This window comes from Leucopleurus acutus (genome assembly GCF_964270905.1).
Source record: "Leucopleurus acutus genome assembly, chromosome: X".
NCBI classification, from domain to species: domain Eukaryota; kingdom Metazoa; phylum Chordata; class Mammalia; order Artiodactyla; family Delphinidae; genus Leucopleurus; species Leucopleurus acutus.
In genome coordinates, this window is record NC_139148.1 from 115,977,865 (window position 1) to 116,000,511 (window position 22,647).

Genomic DNA, 22,647 nt, shown 5'->3' on the forward strand with positions numbered 1-22,647 from the left:
CAAAAAGCCAAGAACCTCAAGGAGGCGCCAGTTAATGGTGTGGAATTAGAGCAAAGGGCTTAAATGGGACCAGAACAGAGGCCCCTGACACTGGGGACTTTAGCAGCACGGTTTTTAAATGGAGTTGTGGTAGATGTAGTGAGATTATAAACTGGCTGAATTGTTGGCAAGGAGTCAGAGGCAGTTGAGTGTGGATTAAACTTTGAAAAAGCTCGGAGAGGGGAAGGGAAAAAGGGAAAGACAGACATATGAAAAAGAAGAGAAGCTTGTCTTCCAGATATGAGACGTGTGAGCCGGGAGAAGAAGGTGGGAGGGAAAGAGCCAGCAAGGAAGAGACTGTGAGGACACAAGATAGAGCAGAGACGACAGACTAAGCAAAGGCACAGGGGAGTCCGACAAATTCCCAACCATTAGCAGAAAGCACCCCATGTGAAGGGAAAGACGCTTCCAGGAGAAGAAAGCTGCCGGTTCTGGAAGAGAGGTGTCTGCCTTCTCTGAGAAGTGAGAAGGGTCATCTGCTGAAAGTGAAAGGGGGTGAGGCAGGATGATTGTTGTTTCTGAGAAGATTTCTGAATATTGCTTTGGAGAACAGCACGGGGCCACTGGCACCCTGAACCCAACATGCCTGGAAAGAATGTTATCTTTTTTCCCTTCAAACGACCAATTCCTCTTATTTCTCTACCCAGAATAAAGGCAACACTTTTCCCCCTGGTCACCAAGAAACAAAATCTCAGTCACTGCAGTCCTCTTCTCCCTGCCTTTCTATCTAATCAGTTAATAATGAAGGTCCTAGTTCTGCACATCTCTTTCTTCAGCCCCGGCCTCCCCCCCCCAGCCCTTTCCATTTCAGTCTGCATGCATTTTAGTAGAGCCAGAAGAAAGGCTATTAATGAGAGATGCACCCCGCCAGAGTTGATAAGAATCTTCACATCTTAGAAAAGAGCCAAGTGAAGTTCAGAGGGGCAAAATCATTTTCCCTTCTTTGCTATGCTGTTGAGATCAGAACACGGCTGTAGAACATATAGAAACATTTTTCACATATACAGCAAAAATGAGTAGTTCTATGTTCTAGTATGCTCAGGGAAGAAGGGGCAGTAAACGAAATCTCCAGAGAGCTACCATTTCCCCCTTGAAGTATCTGTAGCCACTTCAGCTGGAAATCTTTCTTAAAAGTGTTATATTCCCCACCCCCATTTCTTAAACAGATTTGACCAAACAGAATGGCACTGGAAGATCTCTATTCTAATCCCAGCTCTGCCACTCACTAACTGTGTGATTCGGAGCAAGTTACTTAGATCGGCTGAGTCTTAGCTGTTGCCTCTTTTAACTGGGAAAAACATCTTTTGCCCTGCCTACTTCACAGGGGTTGCTACGAGAATTAAATGTGTGAAAGTACTTTGTAACATGTAAAATACCATATGAGTGTAGGTATTACTATAATTTAAGGAAAGGTTAATGACCCAGGTATCTGTAGGAACATCAATTATTTTACAGTTCAACGCCAGTGACACCCTCAGGGTCTATTAACAGGCTCTCAGCCCTAAGACCAACCCACGGGCTGATTTTGTAAGAACTTCTGTCCGCTTTTCAGTTTTCCCCTCTCCTCCCTTGCTGCTAATAAACCTTTAACCCAAATGTACCTCTTCTGATTTGCTGCTTCTCACACACTACTGGGTTGGAAGCTTATTATAATTGTGCATAAATTTTAGATGATTCAGAGGTCAGAGAGCCCCTCCTATAAATAAACTGATGAACCTTTGTGCACAGTCTATGGAAATCTGGTTCAGCCATTTAGAGGTCTATTTGCTTACACCTCATATCTTCCAGGGCACTGCAATTACCGGATAAGTGGGCTCCACATGTGAAGGGCTACTATGTAAAAACCTCAACATAATTTCTCCCAACACAACCAACCAACTAAAAAATTGTTCCCTGATGGCTCTGGCTATATAGACCAGTCACCATCAGCACCTCTACTGGAATACAAATCCAAGCATTTTCAAATAGACTTTACTTTGAATGGATAGCACTGTCCAACAAAAATAAACACTCTGCTACCATATACATGATTTTTGCATCCTAGGACAAATAAAGACCACTGTTCTCAGTTATAATTAGATGTTAATCCTGACTTACCTCACTACCATATGCAAGTAGTGACAAAAAACAAGGAACAATGTTTAAAAATACCTAGTCCCACAGCCAAGAAAAAATTCTAACCAGGTTTCCTTTTTGCACCAAAAGCTAAAAATAGCCATAGCATAAGCAGTAAACAAGACAGGTAATATCATCTGTTTCTTTTGTAAGCAATGGTGCAGAGCACATCATCTCAAGAAAGAACTACATTTGCAAGTGCTTCCCCCGATCCCAACTACTGATGATACTTACTCCTATACTTACCAAGCTGTGACGGCTCATGATGGTTGTACTATTCCTCCGAGTTCTAAACATGTAAGGTTGAAAAACCTGGGAAAGGTCACTGAAAAATAAAAGATAAAATGATTAATGTCTTCTCATATAAGAGATCCTTCGACTGTATTAATGCCAGCTCTCTGGTTAACAGTGAAATCGACAAGGGCTCCTCATTTCATACAATGTAGCACTTTCTCACCGTCCTTCTCCTCTTCAGAGCTTCCGGAGTGGTGTGCTGTGGATTACAGGTTGGCTGATACTGATCTCCTCCGGCTTGGGGGCCGGCTAGGAGAGGTATGGGGCGGAGCTCCAGACTGGTTGTCTCCAGCTCCTTCTGGGCAGAACTCACGCCCCCAGACCGGTTACCACCAGACACTGGCAGCCTCATCTGTTTACCCCAGAGGACCTACCCGCAATTGTTACTGCTTTCTACATGTGCTGTGACTTGAGAAGGGCTGGGGAGCCCTGATGTCCAGTGGGAGCCCTATCAGCACATCTCCCACTATTGCCCTAAACATGTGTTCTACTTTGGAACCCTGCTGTCCAACTACATCAGCACACCTGCAATCTTGCTACTGTTGCCCCTTCTGCCTCAAATGCCTTCCCTCCCACCACCATCTGTCCAAACCCTTCCTCTCCTTCAACACCCATCGAAAATGCCAGACCCTCCACAAAGCCCCTCTTCATTCCACAAACCTAATGCGATCATTCCCTCCTTTGCATTGGGTGGGAGCACAATGGGAAATCAGATGTTTCTTGAGACACCGACTTTTTTATTAAAGGAAAGTGTGCATGTGGTTTAAACCCCTTGGTAGAGGTGTTTTGGTCATCCCTGCAGTCCCTAGCAGAATGCCATGCCCAGGACAAGAGGTCAAGAAGGATTTTCAGGGCTGAACTGGATTGGGCTTCAAGGGACCGTGGAGATCACCTAATCCAGCTCTCTGAAATTTTAAATGAGAAAACAGAGACTCAACAAGGCTAAGTGACTCATTCCTGATCACAGCCAGTTAGGGAGAAAACTGGGACTAGGCCTGGTCGCCTCACTCCTTCTTCTGTCGCATCATGCTACCTTTCAAATAATTACTTAAATCATGATTCAAAAAAACCCAGCATGTTATTTCTACAACAGTCTAAATGCAGGTCAACAGGCTCACCCCAGTACCCAGCAATTGCTGGCTTATGAGATTCAAAAAGACAACCAGAAAAGACCAGTTTATTCCTATAGTGTCAAAAATAAATGTAGAGCTGAGGACAGCATTAGAAAAGCAAAGAGTCACTCCACCATTGCCTCAGTTTTGAAATATAAAAAAAAGGTGAATCTGCTTTTTCCCTAAAATAAAGATATTATAATCAGTTTGACAGACAAGGATTACCTCTTCCTTCGCCTTCACTGTGCCTGATTAGTGTTTTTGGCTAATTCTACTCCCATCCCCCTTTTTTTGGAGTCATTCCATTTCTACAGGGTCTCACGAATTGGCTCTAAGATGAATTGCCCACTTACAAAAAGTGAAATGTAATAGGCTCAAGACGTCTGCCAACCTAACCTTCACTATCACAAGAGTCTACCTTAAAATAGACCCTCTGGTGACTTAATTCACATGAAAACACAAGACCTTACGCTAAAATTCAAGGGTCAATTCTTTCGATTATTTTCGAAAACCTGTGCTTTCACTGACATGCCACCCTTCTTTTTTTATTGACCAGAATGCGTTTCAGGCAGTTCTAGGATCTGAAAACATTATGACAAATCCCAATCACTTAATAGGACATGAATATGCCATTTAATTACAAGTTATTAGATAAACTGTGATTTATTGAAGTAAACCTGTGTTAATGCCAGGGTTCCTAAACTAAGCTTAGAAATAGCAACTCTTAGACGCAGGTGTCAAGTTGCAATCCTAGTTCCAGGGTCTTCAGTCTGACATTCAGTGGTGTAAATTAGGCAGGGCAAGCAACTTGTTAGAAGAGCCAGAAGCTTCTTGTAGTTTCTTTTACAGTGGGCCAACAGAGCCCCAGGTAGAGAGGGCCCCATTTTCCCCACACTTCCCAGAGTTTGGGGTCAAACTTTCACTCCACCTTGGGACCCAAGTTACTGTCAAGCAAACAAGTCCCCACCCCCTCAGCATGGAGGACCCAAATGAGCTCCAACTCTCACTTGAGGGAAGGAAGACTGCTTGCAGGGGGTCGAGGAGCCCCTGAACCCTGCACTCCATCCTCCCCAACCGTGCTCACCTGAGCCCTTGGATCAGGGGAGCGCTGTTGGCTCTCCTCAGGGTGACCCCATCAGGTGTGTCAGACTCCAAGTCCAGCTCCATTTTCTCCTGAGCCATGTCGGAGACTTGCAGGCAGGCACGGCGGACAGTGCTCAGCTCCTGGTGCTTAGCTATGGACTCCCAAGACTCTCACTGCAGGACTGAGCTGCTGGGGACTGGCAGTTGGGGGCGGGGGCTAAGGGGCGGAGGCTTGGGGGCGGGGGCGGAGAAAAGCAGGAGAGGAGGAGGAGGGAAGGAGGATGAGGATGAGGGAGGGGAGGAGGACGGAGAGGTCGTGGTGGACGGCGACAGGATAAAGGAAGAGGAACGAGTAAGGAGAGGGATGGAAGGAGGAGGTAAACGAGCAAGAGGGAGGGAAAAAGGACAGATGGAAGAGCAGGAAGACAAAGCGGGCAAAAGGAGGAGGGCAGGGGGGAAAGAAGACGGGGGAAGGAGGAGGGTAGGGTGGACGGAAAAGAGGAGCGGGGGGAGTGAAAGAAGAAGGACGAAGTATGGGGAAGAGGAGAGAGAAAGGAGGGAGCAGAGAAGGACGGGGGGGGGAACTAGGCAGCGGCGGCACTCATGCTGCTATCTTTTGGCCAACGACCTCAAGCGGGGCCGGGCTACAGACACCCCAGCTGCCCGGGCAGCACTAGCACCGAGGAGCTGACAGTCGGGCAGGGCCCGGCCGGGCAGCCTCGGAGACTCCAGCTCCCCATGCTCGGGGACCCGGTCCAGTCCCCCATGCTCCGGGACCCGGTCCGGAGGCTCCTCAGCCCTGCGATCGGTGCTTCTCCTCTCCTCGCCCCCCCTCCCTGCCTGGAGGACAGGTGGGGGGTTCGACCAGCCGCCGCCGCGGTGCCTCCTTCTCCTGTCTTGGGTTCTAATGGCCCGGGGGAACCCCTCGGGGCCAAGACCAAATTCTACAACCTGCCGCCTCTCACGCCTCAGAAGCGGGAACCTCCGCCGTGCCAGGTCTTCCGCGTCCGGGGACCCATCGGGTCCTGCGCACGCGCCCGGCGGCCGCGCCAATGGGCCCGCGGGCACGGAGCATGCGTGGGAGCCCCGCCCGGCAAACTTCCTCCAAAGGGGAGGAGCGTTTCCAGGGAGCCCGGAGCCTTTTTTGAGTGCATTGGCCCGGGGACCCTGGCGCCCGATTTTGAAAAGGACCAATCGTTTGGAGATACTGGAGCATCATCTTTCTGGAGGATTTTGGGCCAGTATTCATGGGAAAAAGAAACACGTGGTTTCCACGTTTTTTCGCTCCCAATTTGTATGCTCTGACTTCTGTGATCCTCGCTCGTTTCTTAAATCCCTCGACTTTGTTGGTCTCTGTCTGGAGGGGCAGATTTCTTTTTCAGATCATCCATTTGGATGCACTAGGGATGCAAAGGGAAGTGAATAAACAAAAGCAATGGGGTAAAAATAAAGTGAATCTAGTGAGAGTTCATATAGTTAGTGAGAAACACTCGTCTCCATTATACAAGCACCTTTCGCTTCAATGATATTAGGTAAAGTCCTGACGAACAAGTAGCAGAACCAGAATTCTTGTGTGAGACCTGGAATTACTTTTTTTTTTTTTTTTTTTTTTTTTGCTGTACGCGGCCCTCTGACCTCTGCGGCCTCTCCCGTTGCGGAGCACAGGCTCCGGACGCGCAGGCCCCAGCGGCCATGGCTCACGGGCCCAGCCGCTGGCGGCATGCGGGATCCTCCCGGACCGGGGCACGAACCCGCGTTCTCTGCATCGGCAGGCGGACTCCCAACCACTGCGCCACCAGAGAAGCCCTGGAATTACTTATTTTATTGAACACCTGCGTAGCAGTTACTGTGTGCTAGGCAGTATTCTGAGAGCTTTAGAAATATTAACTCATTTAATCCTCACCACTTGAATGACCCTGGGAGAGAGATGGCCTCTGTGTTGTGTTAATCATACATACCTAGAAAATACAGGAAACTTAATAACCAGGAAATTTAAAATAAAAAAAATTCATCTTTTGCAAAAATAGTTTTACCTGCTTCTTCAACTCAGTTGTACCATATTAAAACTTGCCAAGCCTAATCGTCATTTTAATCCTCAATATTTATGTGTTCTGACCATAATAGAGTTTTTAAACCACTTTTAGATAGTTTCCTTTAAATTGCCTATATTTTCCTGCCAGCTGGATTAGAAACACAAGCTCTGTGTTTAGATATCAGTAATGTTTAGACATGATGAGATTTGATTGGTCTATTCATTCAGAATATATCCATTAAACCTTATTACCTGCCAAGAACAGTAATAAACTCTTTGAAAAGTAAAATAAGCAGTAGAGTGGAGGTAAGAGCTACCTGTTCTCTGATGTACTCCATATTTATCTCTTATTCAAACAGTTTGGTTTTGACCCACTGTTCTGTATTTAACCATTGCCTTCTGCAGTCACCCTGACTTTACTAAGCTTTAGCTGCCATCTTTCATAAACTTTCCAGCTTACCCTGGGAACTTCAGCAGTGGCTTTCAGGAATCTTGGTACCAGCCCAGATTCTACTGCTACCTAGTTATGTGCCATTAATCTCTCTGGAATTTTATCAACTATAAAATAGAAATGATTTACTTACTTTACAGGATAGCTGTGAAAGACAGGTTATTTAAACCTGTATTTATTCATAAAATAATCTAATAAGTATTTGTCGAGTACTTATGGGTATAAAAATAGTATCCAGAGAAATATCCAGAGGCGCCTGGTCTGTCTTTTCACTTAAATAGAAGGGCAGAGGAATCTTGGCTTTGCCACTTAGTAGTTGTAATTTGAGTAACCCCTCCCGGCTTCGGTTTCCTCCTTTGAAAAATGGGCATTGTGATGGCGCCTAACTCACAGAGTTACTGTAAGCATTAAATGCGATCACATATTTCAAGTGCTTAGGACAGTACCTGGCACATAATAAGTGCCCCCCAAATGGTAGCTATTGTTAACCTGTCTTATATCAGGAATGGAGACTCCAAATCGTCCTCATGTCTGGGGTTTAGGTAACCTAATTCTGCCCAATATAACTACACTTTTCTTAGTCTATTCTCAGAATGAATGAAGAATGATTATGATACTTCATGTTATACATGAACTTGTCATGAACTGTCTCAAGATAATCCCATTATTTTAAATTCACCACTGATTAGCTGAGCAAGGTTAATGATTGAACCAATTGAGATAAGTATGTGAAAACATTTTTTTAAAACTGTAAAGTGCTATACCACCTTATGACTATTTTAATAACTCCCATTTCACTCGTTTCACTTGCCTTCTCTCCCAGTTCTCTATATGGTTCCTAAAATGTGTGGTTTTTTCAAAATTATTAGCATGGAGTTAAGATTTCACTACTCAGTGTGGCTCATTAACTGGTGGTGAAAAATTCTAAAAGAGCAGTTCTTAGAATGTTTCGAGCCATGATAGCATTGTTAAATGGAAACACTGGGATGTATACTAAATTCTGAGATATTTGCTTTAAGAAAATAAGCCTCCCTGCTTTAACCCCAATTTTTTTCTTAGATGAATAGCTTCGAGCAGCTAGGTTTTATTCATTGTAAAAATATACTGTATGATTATGGTAAAACACACACACACGGAAAACAATGATTTGTTTGTGCGATTGGTTCAATTGTGTTAGCGCCTTACCAGGACCCTTTGGGAGTGGGTGGTCTCTAAGCACTTAAAAGTGTCCCCGCCCACACCCCCAGGCTTCAGTGTTTTTTTAATTGCAAAGGTGTAGGGTGTCTTAACAGGATGGAAAAATTCGTCCTGGGAGATTACAAGCTTGTTGGCCTCAGTCATAAGGGGACACTGGGCTAACCAAAACTGAGAAAACAGGGTATTAGACTTAAGGCAGAAAGGATGGCGCTCCCATACACCTTATTCCATTCTTTCTTTCCTAAATAATGGTTAACGAAACCACGCCAGGGTTAACACAGGAGCGGAAGAACAACCAAGGTGAGTCTGCACTAGGGAGAGCGAAGGGAGAACCGGGTTTGGGGGGGAAAGGCGGCTCCCTCACTGCCTGTGCGCCCCCAGCAAGAATGACACAGGCGCCTGCGATAATGCTCATTGCTTGCGTGGTAAACAGGCGTCAGCGGGCCGGACCCAGAACGCATGCGCGGAGGGGCGGTGCCCAAATGATTATCCAGGGCTGCAGGTTGTAGATTTTGTTTTGGCCGGAAAGGCTTACCCGGGGTTGCCTTGGCTGAGAGAAATAAAGGAGAAGGATTCACGGATTAAGATAAATTCCTCATTTTCATTACAGGCTTGGAGGTGGAGGATCTCAGTGTTGGTGCCCCGAGCTTGGGAGTTTGGCGGGTTGGAGCCAGTCCTGCCCCACTTTGTGCCCACCGGTGTTGGGGATGGTAGGGCTGCAAAAGTGAGCACGCACTCGTCTAAGAGCTCCCTCCTTTCTTCTCTTTCCCCCCTTTTTCCTCTCTCCCTACATCAGCTCCTCACTTTGACTTGTGCTTATATGAACGGGAGCCAGAAAACCTTGAGAGCTCCAAACTAAGCTTCGGCACGGACATGGCACAGGAGAAAATGGAACTAGGCTTGGAGGTGCTGCCGAGTTCAACCACCACAGAAGACAACACTCTGAGAAGATCCAACAGCGTCCCTTTGATCAGTGGGCTTGGGTGAGCAGGACTGAGATACTGGAGGAGGCAAGCGGGGGCGGTGGAGGGTGGCAAGAGCTGCAAAAAAGTGACTTCCAGTAGCATTTCCACCCCTTTATTCATCGAGGTTCTGCGGGTATCTCCGGTGTTCCTGGTGTCCGGAAGATCCCACCCTCAGTCTGGGGGTGGGGGGAGGTGGGGCGGGCTGACCGGAGGGCGAGCTCACACAGGAACCTGAACGTCCTCTTCTGACAGTTCATCGCGACCGGAAAGCAGCAACCATTTGGTTTGGAGCACGACTTTTTCTAGCTTCACCCCATCTCTTACCCGCTCTTGAAGAAACTGTGCACTCCCCACCCTCGCCTCCAGATCTTCTGTAATGACTAATTTTTGTCATTCTCTCCGCTGCTTTGTCACTTCTGACCTTCACCTTCAGCACAGTTGGAATGGAACTAGTTGTCAAGCAAATAAGCTTGGGCCTTTTTTACACCTAGCTTTTATTTGAACAAAAAGTTTAGGTATCACCGAAAATTGATCTCCTAAATTTTGCATTCTCAATGGCCAATATTGCCCCTAGTTAGTTCTTGGTGGGTGAAAAATTTTTTCTCGTATGTATAAAGCACAGGTATACATACAGCACATAGACTGATATGCAGTATATTTGTGCTTTTTAAATGGTGTGGGGATTTTCGAGGAGGAGTTGGGGGAGGAAATGTCTAAAAGGCTCTTTAGAGCTCTGCTGATGAAAAAAGATTTAAAAGATTTAACTAACTGATGGTTAACTGTATTTCCTGCACATATCCAAAGATCTGGCATGACTTAAGCTTATTATTTCTTAAAATAGAATTTTAAAGTGAGATCTTGGATCTCACATCCCAGTATCATAAGGTTTTCTCAGTATTGTAAAAATGTCTGAAAAATGCATTCACGGTTACAAGGGAACTCAAGAGACCAGATCTATCTTCCTTGTTTAATGTATGGGGAAACAGGCCCATGAATCTCCAAAATGTGAGTCAGTAGTAGAGCCAGTACTAGGAAGCTGTGTCTCCAAACTCCTAGGCTAGTGCTTTGTCCACTACTAATCAATATCTAAGCTGATTAACTAAACAGATGCAGCTTTCTGGTTATTTGAGTTAAGGGAGAATATGCTGTAACAAAATGAAAAGCAAACTAAGTGACCAGAAAATAATACATCACCTTTTTAAACAGGCAGATAGAAAAATAAAGGGTGGAGGCAGCTCTGCATGTTGTACTGAGAACAAGAATATTCTATAAATTCAGGATTCTACTCTAAATCCTGTTGTGTGAATAAATGAGCTGTTATGGACACACTCTGCTAGTAGAAGAAAACACTTGAGAATGTTCATTTTATTGAAAGGCTTTATGAAATGAAGAACAATTTGCGAATACATAGATGACAGAGGATATATATTTGAAGGAACGTGTGGATCCTGTTTAATATATTAAGTGCTGGGGCGGGGGGAGGTGGGTGACCAGGCCCCTTTTCCCGATCCTCAAAGTCCTGGAAGCAAAGAGTGATCCCAGTTATCCCTTCATACTTTGCTTTGTTCTGCAAAGGATGTGAAATTTTTGCTTTTATCATCTTAGAGCGTGGTTACAGTGTTGAATTCCATGGCTTAAGATCCTGATGCAGGAAGTGAATTTTGTACAGAAAGGTTAGGGGCAGTTGCATATTTATCTAGTAGGAGTTAACCCACAACGCAGACCAAGTCCAGGGACTCTTGTCTGTCAAAAAGAAGTAGCACAGGAATGGTATATCACATGCCCGAGGTCATGTAATCAACAAGAAAAAATTTAGAGTAGAATTACACTGAGCCTTAGTTGAATTCATTTCCCCCCAGTTCTTTGCAGTTGCATATGTCCACTGCTCACTTTTCCACTTTCCTTAAGGTGGGCCTCTAATACTCATTGCCTGGCCTGGCTCACTAAATATTGTTGCACTTGTTTCAAGCAATTTTCCAATTTTGCTTGATGTTTCCTGTATATAAAGACTTTCAGTCTCTCTTGCAGCAGCATTTGCAGAATTTGTTCTTTAAATGTCAACTCTTTACTACAAGTATCACTTTTTTGTGTGTGTGTGTACGCGGGCCTCTCACTGTTGTGGCCTCTCCCGTTGCGGAGCACAGGCTCCGGACGCGGACGCGCAGGTCCAGCGGCCATGGCTCACGGGCCCAGCCGCTCCGCGGCACGTGGGATCTTCCCAGACCGGGGCACGAACCTGTGTCCCCTGCATCGGCAGGCGGACTCTCAAACACTGCGCCACCAGGGAAGCCCACAAGTATCACTATTTTTTAAGAAGTTCCTGCATAGTTTTGTGTTCATCTTGTATTAATAAAAATACCAATGTCAAAAGTTTTAAACCTCTTGGTTCTTTATACTCTTTAGCCCCTCTAGTTGGCTGACTTCGATACCAGTGTCAGTGACTTTATTTAAAGGTAGTATTTTTTTTCTTCTACTTCTCTGGCCCTTATTAGAATTAGACATTAAATTCGTGGATTTCTGCCAGTGCCTTCCCCCTTTAAATACTGCTAGCCTGACCCTGCATTTAAACTGTTACTGCCTCAGTTTTGTTTGAAAGGTAAACTACTGCCTGGGGGCCAAATTGAGCCTGCTGATTGGTTTTGTAAATAAAGTTTTATTGGAACACAGCCACACCCATTTGTTTACTTATTGTCCTTGGGCCACTTTCCCACTACACTGGCAGAGTTGAGTAGTTGCAACGAAGATTGTATGGCCCACCAAGCCCAAAACATTTACTGTCCGGCCCTTTACAGAAAAAGTTTGCCAACTATTGGGTTTATTAAACTTGTGCAAACCTGGAAGAAGAATAGTGGCCATGAAGAGTGATTGCTTTGGGAATATAACTGGCATAAATATACTGTAGTTTAGACAGAGCTGCTTACTGATCATTTAAACATTATCTAGTTATATTACTTTCACTTTTTCCAAATTGTAAGTAGCACTTAATTCTAGATATCACCTAGGATTTTATGAATTCATGTTGAGTGACTCATATCAGTTGAAATATATGCTGCCTCAATGATTTTTTTTTCAGTTATAGTCTTATTAAATAAAATTGGCAGATGAAAATTTAGGGGAGAATATAATTGTCAGCCTTAAGAATTAGCCCGGGTGGGGGGAGAGATAAATTGGAAGATTGGGGTTGACATATACACACCACTATATATAAAATAGATAACTAATAAGGACGTACTGTGTAGCACAGGGAACTCTACTCAATACTCTGTAATGGCCTATATGGGAAAAGAATCTAAAGAGTGGGTATATGTATGTGTATAACTGATACACTTTGCTGTACATGTGAAACTAACACAACACTGTAAATCAACTATACCCCAATAAAAATTTTAAAAGAAAAGAATTACCCACACACACACAAAAGACCGTGGAAATATGTAACCCATTAGTTTCCCTCCAACTTCCTAGCAGTGACTGCTAAAATATATTCCTGTTCTCGTAGGGGAAAACGACTGGGAAAGGAAGTAAAAATTAGACCTGTATGTATATCCTCTCAAAAAATATTGAGTTACTGCCTGTTATATGCAAGTTACTATTCTGCAAAGATGTATATCTAGGCTCAATAAGATTTTTTTTAATGTATTTATTTTTGGCTGTGTTGGGTCTTCGTTGTTGTGTGCAGGCTTTCTCTAGTTGTGGCGAGCGGGGGCTACTCTTCATTGCGGTGTACGGGCTTCTCATTGCGGTGGCTTCTCTTGTTGCGGAGCACAGGCTCTAGGTGTGTGGGCTTCAGTAGTTGTGGCACGTGGGCTCAGTAGTTGTGGCTCACGGGTTTAGTTGCTCTGCAGTATGTGGGATCTCTCCGGACCAGGGCTCGAACCCGTGTCCCCTGCATCGGCAGGCAGATTCTTAACCACTGTGCCACCAGGGAACCTCTCAATAAGCTTTTAATAGGGAAAATAAATACTCAAAAGACTTCATCGTATGGTAGAATGACATGTGCTTAGGGAAAGAAAATGCTAGGGTAATTAAGAGAAGGGAGTGAGAAGTGACAGCAGAATTGGTGAGGGATACAGGAAAGATTCTTGGACAGGTGGCATTTAAGATGGGCCCTAACAGATTGACAGGATGCAGACGGGAAGAAAGGGGGCCAGATAGCTGGACAGCATTCCAACGACACGGAACAGGCTTGGAAGTAGGAAAGCATAGGTGTATTCCAGAATGCTGGTCAAATCTGTCTGGATCTCTGGCTCCCAAATGTTCATCTGCTGACCAGTGCTGATCCTAGGGAACATTTTACCAATCCATGATTTTAAAAAGTTACAGCATACTTTCCTGGGCAGGACTGTATTTTACTCAGATTGTTAGTCTTGCTTTATTATTACTTTTTTAATAATAGCCCTGCTTTTTTTAAATAACAAAATATCCTTTTATAAATGAAATGATGGTGTTGATAATTGGTGAGATTTTTAAAGAATGACCTTACTTGGCAAGAGAAAATGGTAGCAACTGTATGTTTGTGCCAAGATTTTGTTTTGAAATTTTCCCAGTCTGTGAAATCCAAAAGTCTGTGGAGCTAAATTGTGGAAGGCTTTGAAAGTTATAGGAAAGAATGTAACTGAATTCAGCAGGCGATGAAGAGAGTCATTGAAAGTTGTGAGCAGGAGAGCAAGCTGATTGCAGTAGGGAAAGAACAGAGGTGAGCCGACCAATTAGACTATTGCAGAGTCAGTGGAAAAGTAAAAATGCTTTGAATTGGTTTTTGGCAAGGAGCCTGGAAAGAATAAGATGGACGTGAGAGATCACAGAGGTAAAACCTAAAAGACCTGGCACCTGATTGGATATAGGTGGCAGAAAAGAACATGTTAAAGATGTTTTCTTATTATCACTGGGGAAACCTGGATGAAAGGTACATGAGAACTCTCTATATTCTTTTTGCAATTTCTTGTCTTAAACAGTTTCCAAATAAAACGTTATAACAACACACGACTATATTTAAAATAGGTAACCAACAAGGACCTACTAATGTAAAGCACAGAGAACTCTGCTCAATATTCTGTAATAACCTAAATGGGAAAAGAATTTGAAAAAGAATATATATATACACACACACATATGTATAACTGAATCACTTTGTTGTACACCTGAAGCTAACGCAACATTGTAAATCAACTATAGTCCAATATAAAATATTTTTTAAGTTATAACAGAAACAAAACATAAAAAGGAAAAGAGGACTTCTTCAGGGTCCCAACCTCAAATCAGGCTGCGGCCCGCCAGGTGAGCACCTTCAAAGCTGGGCAAACAAGGACCATCTTCAGCATGCAGCAGCTGCTCAGCCTCAGTACGTTGTTGCCATGGGGGAATGTGGCCCAGTGTGGCAAAACCTTGCAAATTTTCAGTAGAATCCAGAAATCTGCAATCTGGATTCTTTATGTGAAATCTCCATAGTTGTTCCAAGTGTGCACAACTAATTCAAAAACATTTTTAACACTGAGTAGGCCAAATGAAACATATCTGAAAATCTCAGTTCTGTCGACCCCTGCTACTGGCTATCCCTCCCATTCATGTGAAAGTTTGGGAGTCGATAGGGAGTTGGTACTAGCACGTAATAGCTTCAGTCATAGATTTAAATTGGTTACAAGTTTACACAGAAAATGATGTCTCTCCAAGGCCACAATAAATTATATTTATTCTTGGTAACATGATTAGAGGTAACGTGGCATGCTTGAGAATTCCTTACCTTACATGGACAGTTGTTTAGGTTCAGCCAACCAAGACTTTGTGTGTGTGTGTGTGTGTGTGTGTGTGTGTGTGTGTGTGTTCTACTTCCTACATCTGCACAGCTGTCTCCACAAAGAAGCCATTTACATCAATGGCATTGTTGTTTAAGGATTTGAAATCTTATTTCTTTAAAAAATGTTTGTAATGGATTTTAAATGACAAATGTTTTCCTTTTCTTCTTAGTGGCAATACACAGGTGTTCCAATCTGACACATTAAGAACTCGAAGAAACAGTACATCGTGTATGGCGCAGCACTGTCTGGTAAGAAGATGCTTATAGACTTGCACTATTGGTCTTAGTCAGTGGTTCTCACACTTGAGTGTGCACCTGGAAAACTTGTTAGAACAGATTACTGGCCCTCAACCCCAGAGTTTCTGATTCAGGAGGTCTCAGGCAGGGCCTGAGAATTTGCATCTCTAACAAGTTCCCACTTTGAGAAACATTGCTCTAAACATTACTGAAGGAAAAATAAACACATTGGCTGCAGTTATGATTGGTACAGCTGCTGCAGCTGCAGCAGAATTAACTTTTAAATCCCACATGGATTTAACATTGAGATTTGCTTTTATATATAAAACCATCTGGCTTTCAATTTTTAAAAGAACATTCTAATTTTGAGCGGAAAACTTGCAGGCTCTCCTAAGGGTAGTTTTCAGGCTTATAGTTGGACTTTATCTCGCATTTATCTTGAATCGAAAATATAGTGTGTTTTTCATGGTGTTATAATGCAATCTCTAAATTAGAACTCATCTACAAATTACCCTGTAAACATAGGAAATATGCTTGTACATCAGTAAGCCAAAGTGAATAAATGATTCACGCTATGAATCATTTTATTGAGGTGAAATTCATATAGCACATAGTTAACTATTTTAAAGTATACAATTCAGGGGCATTTGGTACGTTCACAATGTTGTTCAACCACCACCTCTCTCTTGTTTCAAAAAGCACACATCTTTGTCTTGTTCCTGATCATAAGTGGAAAGCTTTCAGTCTTTCATCATTGAGTATGATATTAGCTATAGGTTTGGGTAAATGCACTTCATCATGTTAGGGAAATTCCTTTCCACTCCTGCTTGCTGAGTATTTTTATCATGAAAGGGTGTTGAATTGTTTCAAATGCTTTTTCTGCATCTATTGAGATGATCATTTGTTTTTTCCTCTCTATGCTGTTAATATGAATTACTACTTTGATTTTCTTATGTTGAACCACCTTTGAATTCCTGGGATAGACCCCACTTGGTCTTGGTGTATAATCCTTTTAATGTACTATTAGATTTGGTTTGTTATTATTTTGTTGAGGATTTTTCCACCTGTATTCATAAGGGATATTGGGCCGTAGTTTTCTTTTCTTGTAGCATCTTTGCTGGATTTGGTACCAGGGTAATGCTGATCTCATAGAATGTGTTAGGAAATGTTCCTCCTCTTATATTTTTGGCAGAGTTTTATTAGGATTGGTGTTGATTCTTTAAATGTTTGGTAGAATTCACCAGTGAAGCCATCTGGCCCTAGACTTTTCTTTATTGGGAGGTTGTGGAAACAGATTCTATCTCTTTACTTGTTTACAGGTCTTTTGAGATTTTATAGTTCCTCTTGAGTTAGTCTGGTAATTTGTGTGTTTTTAGAAATTTGTCCATTTTGTCTAGATTATCTGAGAAAATTGTTGATATACAGTTATTCATAGATTTCTCTTATATGATTTAATATGATGGAAGCTATAGAACATATTTTAATGAAATGTTATAGCTTGGAACCTATTTTAAAATATTGCCTCCTAATCTTAAAACTGGACATTTTCATCTTTATAAAATGATATTCAGTATTATTCCCACAAATGTACTAATAGTATATTGGGAAAAAAATAGAAGTGTTCATTAAACAAATCTTTCTTCCTCTACCCACCTGCTCATTTACTCCTTCATTCAACATTTACTGAGCACTTGCTTGTCTATCAAAGCCCTCTATACCAGATCAGCTCAGTGCTTTGTGACCACCTAGAGGGGTGGGATAGGGAGGGTGGGAGGGAGGGAGATGCAAGAGGGAAGAGATATGGGAACATATGTATATGTATAACTGATTCACTTTGTTATAAAGCAGAAACTAACACACCATTGTAAAGCAATTATACTCCAATAAAGACGTTTAAAATAAAAAGCCCTCCATACCTATCCAGTCTTCTTTTCTACTGAGCCAAGTCAACAAATATTTTTAGGAACCTACTATGTATTAAGCCCTGATCTACTTGCCAGGGAGATCTAACCTAGTTTGAGGGATTTAGAGAGGAAATGACATACTAGTTGAGATCTTACTGCTGTGTAGGTGTTCGCTAGTTTGGGATATTGGTTACAGGAACAGACAATATTCCAGGTTAAAAAAATGGCATGTTAGAAGGCCTAGAGTGTGGTGTGTAGAGAACAGAGTGTGTAGAGAATTTGAAAGAAGTACATTCTAGCTAGAGTGGAAGATGAAGTGGTGAGAAGTGAGGTTGGAGATATAAACTAGTGCAAAATCTTGTGGGGCTCTCCAAGTCATTTTAAAGATTTTGCACTTTGGGAATTCCCTGGTGGTCCAATAGTTAGGACTCGGCACTTTCACTGCCGGGGCCCCGGGTTCAATCCCTGGTCAGGAAACTAAGATCCCACAAGCCACACAGTGTGGCCAAAAAAAAAAAAAAAAGATTCTGCCCTTTATCCTAAGGTCAGTGGAAAGCCGTTAAAGAATTCTAAGTCTGATTGACCTGATCAAATTTGTTTTTTAAATTAATTAATTAATTAACTTATTTATTTTTGGCTGTGTTGGGTCTTCGTTGCTTCGCATGGGCTTTCTCTAGTTGTGGCGAGCGGGGGCTACTCTTCATTGTGGTGCGCGGGCTTCTCATTGTGGTGGCTTCTTTTGTTGCAGAGCATGGGCTCTAGGCGCACAGGCTTCAGTAGTTGTGGCACGCGGGCTCAGTATTTGTGGCACGTGGGCTTAGCTGCTCTGCGGCATGTGGGATCTTCCTGGACCAGGGCTCGAACCCGTGTCCCCTGCATTGGCAGGCGGATTCTTAACTGTGCCACCAGGGAAGTCCAAATTTGCATTTTTAAAAGATTACCCTGGCTGCAGAGGGGGAAAGTATTGATAGATTGGAAGAGGACAAAAGTAGATACAAGAAGCTCAGATAGGCAACTGCAGTAACCCTGGCAAACAGCTGATAGTAACTTGGACTAATGTGATGGCGGTGGGCATGGAGAACGGTGGCAGATGCGTGAGATACTTGAAAGGTAGAATCAATTGGTGATAGATTCGATGGAGAGGGGGAAACAGTGGAGGCAAAGATGACTACTAGCTCTCTGGCTTGGGCAACTGATGGGATAGTGGTACCACAGAAGAAGGGAACATTGGAAGAAGCGTGGATTTAGAAGGGAAGATGAGTTTAGTTTTGGACATGTTAAGTTTGAGGTTCTCAGATCTTTAAGTGGAGATGTTATGTATACTAGTTTGAAGCTCGGGATAGAGATCTGGGCTAGAGATACATTTAGGACTCATCAATAGATTATTATTTAAAGCTATGGGAATGAATGAAATGACCTATGGAGAGAGTATAAAAGGAGAAGAGAAGAGGCTATAGGAAAAAGCTTTAAAAATCACCAGATTTAAAAATCAATCTCAGAAGAGACCCCACAAAAGAAGACTACGATGGAATGGTCAGAGAGGTGGGAGGAGGCTCAGAAGAGAGTATCATGTTAAGTGGTGAAACATGATAAAGACTGAAAGGTGTCCTTCTGAGTTACCAAAATGGAGCTTATTAATGAACTTGAAAGTTCAGTGGAGAAAAGGGTAGGATGAGAAGCCAGACTGGATTGGGTTAAATAATGACTGAGAGGAAAGGACCTATAAATGGCACCATACATATGAGCTTGATTATTTGGGGGGGGGGCAGATAACCCTTTCTATGCCTTAATTTCCTCATCTGTAAAATGGGAATGTAATAGTATCTGCCTCATAAGTTTGTTGTGATTATATTAATCGGTGTAAAGCACTCAGCACAGCACTGGTACATACTAAATGCTCAATAAATATGTTTCTGCTAGTAATAGTACATATGTAGAGAAACTATGTACCTGACATATTTTAAAATGCATAATTTTCCTTAGGATTTCTAGGCTCTTAATTCCCGTAAGGTTCAGCTTAATATCATGCATATTTAAAATAAACCATCTTGTACAATGGATTGGGTTTGGCAGAACTGAAGTCATTTTAACTTATTTGATGATGGGAATTTCAAGGCTTATTGGTTTAGCTTGCTGTAACAGCATTATGCATATGCTTTTATTTTGTTCCAAGTATCACCTCATTATAATTATAAGACATATGGAGGTACATAGTTGCCTTAAGTATAGATAGGCTGAGTTATCTAGGAAAATGACATAGTAAGTAGAATGTTTGGGGCAGAAGTAACAAAATTCAGTTAGAAGTGACTTAAACAATAAGGGACATTTATTATCTCAAACAACAAGAAGTCTTATGAAAGAAGGTTCCAGGGTTGGTTAATTCAGTGGCTCAGGGATGTCATCAGAGACCCAGGTTCCTTCCTTCTTTCCACTCTACCATCCTGAGCAGCCTCACTAACCTTTGTACCTAGTAATTAGACCCAGGGTTCAGAATCACATGTATAGCATGATCTTCTATATGTTTACAGATGTCGAGAAGGATATGTGTCAATCTATTAGTAGTTATCTCTGGAGCATGGAATTATAGGAAGAATTTCACTTCCACCTTATGCATTTCTATACTATTTGAATGTTTTTCACAAAGCATCAACAATAGAGGTGTTTTCATTTCTAGCGGATATACCACATTGCAAAATAGAAACATCCCTGTTGAAAAAATATTGTTTTGAAAATCCAGTCGTCCCTTGGTATTGGCGGGGGATTGGTTCTAGGACCCGCGGATGATACCAAAATCCGAGTATGCTCCAGTCCCATAGCCCACCCTCCATATCCGAGGGTTTGAATCCTCAGATTCAACCAGCCACAGATTGTTTATTAAATTTGCAATCTGTGGTTGTTTTAACCCATGGATGGGAACCCTCAGATACAAATGGCCAACTGTATATTTATTGAAAAAAATCCAAGTGTAAGTGGACTCGTGCAGTTCAAACCCATGTTGTTCAAGGGTCAACTGTACTTGAAAAGTGTTATTGAATGATATCATTAACCATAAGTTTAAGGATCCTATCCCATACTAGACTGTGCTTTAAATTGGTACTGCAGGAATCTAGAGTATTCAAATTCCCAGAGACAGAAAGTGGAATGGTGGTGGCGGTGGCGGTTTAATGGGTATAGAGTTTCAGTTCTGCAAGATGAAAAGGATTCTTTTCATTGGTTACATAACAATATGAATGTACTTATTTAACACTACTGAACTGTACACTTAAAAATGGTTAAGATGGTAAATTTGATGTTTATGTATATTTTACCGCAGTTAAAAAAATTTTAACTGAGGCTGTTTTTAATGTATTAAAATGTAGGTAGAACAGTGTTTTAGAAAAAATTGCGGTGATAGAGGGCATTGAAGAATCACGGGCGCCATTTAACACACAAATAGAGATGTATATTTACAAACCTTGTAAAAATCTGCTATCTCACAATTATTTTCTAATTAAGCTCAAATGTTTTCTTCACCACTATCAGGAAATCACCCCACCCCACTTCTGATGTGCAGAAACCCGAGGCCCTTTTCTGGCTATGGAGACTATGCCTTCCCCCCGATTTACCCCTTTGCTGTATCCCCTGAGACCTCCGAGGTTGGCATGCCTGTTTCCCCACTCTTCTGCTTGGAATTCTCTTCCTGGAACCTCTGTTAAACTTGGTGCAGCCTTGTCTTTTCTCCAGGAAAAGTATCTCATCCTCCTGTCAGAAACGGTTGTACTTTACTTGAGCAATTTGTCCGTTTGAATTTTATGGCTACCAATATTTACCTGATTAGGTTTTGCTTTACACATTGGCAACTATGAACTCTAAATCCAATCTATGGCCCACCCAGTAGTGAATGTGTAATACATTCCTTGCCCTGCATTATGTTCTGTCCTTCTAGCCTACATTCAATTCATGTTCAGTATCTTCGTAAGCCACCTTAAATCATTTTGGGAACTCGGGAGAGACATTCCTAAACATAGCATACAACCCTTGTTCAGAATTTTCTAAGTGCTTTATCTCTAGTAACTACAGTAGGAAATGGGTTAAAAATAGCAAACCTAGGAAAGTTAAACATTATTTTTAAAAAATTTAATGTCTTTACAATATTAGTTTTCTGTGGTCTCTCTTAAATGGAACTAAGCGCGACCTTTCCTCCTATCTTAATTCCTTCACTAGAGATAACACTTGGGAATCAGCTTCACCCAGCACCCTCCCAACCCCCCACTCCCACTCCTACCCTCCCTGCCCTGTGACATCATTCCTTGATGCTGGTACTGTTGCTTCCTCCCAAGGACTTTTTTTCCCTAAAGTGTGAGAGAATGGCACAATGGGAAATTTACACCAAAGATACCAGTGAGGTTTATTGACATCTCAGGAAACTAGTTCTATTTTAATACTTTGTTTCATGTAGAAAAATTATCTGAGGTCATTCCCTTGCATATACCACGTACAGTACTTAATCTTTGGGAGAATTCTCTTCCAGATGCCTTTTCTACAATTAATTTTCTACGTTATTACTAAAAGAACCAACCAAGTCCCATAAATGATCCATATTTTGTCCAGTTTAAAAGCTTTACTGTGGCTTATACTTCTATAGCTCAAGTTCAAATCCTACCTTCCCCAGACATTTCACACTATATCCTTGCAGATGTCATCAACTTCAGTCAGGCAATCTTCTCAGGATTTCCTGGATAAAGTTTTCCAGTAGGAAATTCTGAGCCGTTGCCTGAAACGAAACTGGTTCCTTCCCATCTCTTAGATATCAATTAAAAATAATCTCTTCCAGGAAGTCTTTCATAATTAGTTTAGAACAGTTTGCCACACCATACAATTCTCTTCTTTTGGCTTTTTAAAAAATAACAGTCATTTATAAAACAGCTAAAGTACCATATTTTTCTGTATGTAGGGTGTATATATATATTTAAGTTCAGGTTAACATGTCTTTTCAATTAGATTATAAATCTTATAAACCTTAGTGTTGCACATTCTATATTGTGAACTTTCTGGGCATTTGAATGAGGATGATATGAGCATCAGTAGTATGAATTAAACTTGTTAAAATTCTGCTTGTTCAAAGATATGTGTGTGGATATATATTGGATTGGCCAAGAAGTTCGTTCGGGTTTTTCTATAACATGGTCCTAAAATCCGAACGAACTTTTTGGCCAACCCAATGTATTTGAACTTTTTAAAGGTAAACCTAAATTTTTCAGATTTGGTGCATGTTGCCGCACAACTTCTCAATGATCAATGCTAATAGACGGTCACATTGGGGGGGAATATCCAAAACTGTGGATAAATCACAATATTTTCTACTTGCTTTGGAAAATAGATTATTTTTTACAGTATGCCTTAAGAATGGGCATACATTTTTTTTTTAATTAGCAATAATATCTA

The 22,647-nt window shown here is 42.0% G+C and overlaps 1 protein-coding gene across 6 annotated transcripts in view; it reads right to left on the reverse strand.

The window, feature by feature from the left end:
• Positions 1-4,742, reverse strand: part of PABIR2 (PABIR family member 2) — a gene marked incomplete at its 5' end in the record, with an annotated part of 79,449 nt that extends 74,707 nt beyond the window's left edge. For all 6 annotated transcript variants that reach the window (XM_082865434.1, XM_082865433.1, XM_082865436.1 and 3 more), the window contains 2 exons: positions 2,401-2,479; positions 4,645-4,742. In XM_082865434.1, the coding sequence (XP_082721560.1) occupies positions 2,401-2,479; positions 4,645-4,742 (177 nt within the window). The remainder of the gene's footprint in view (positions 1-2,400; positions 2,480-4,644) is intronic.
• Positions 4,743-22,647: the final 17,905 nt, after the last annotated feature.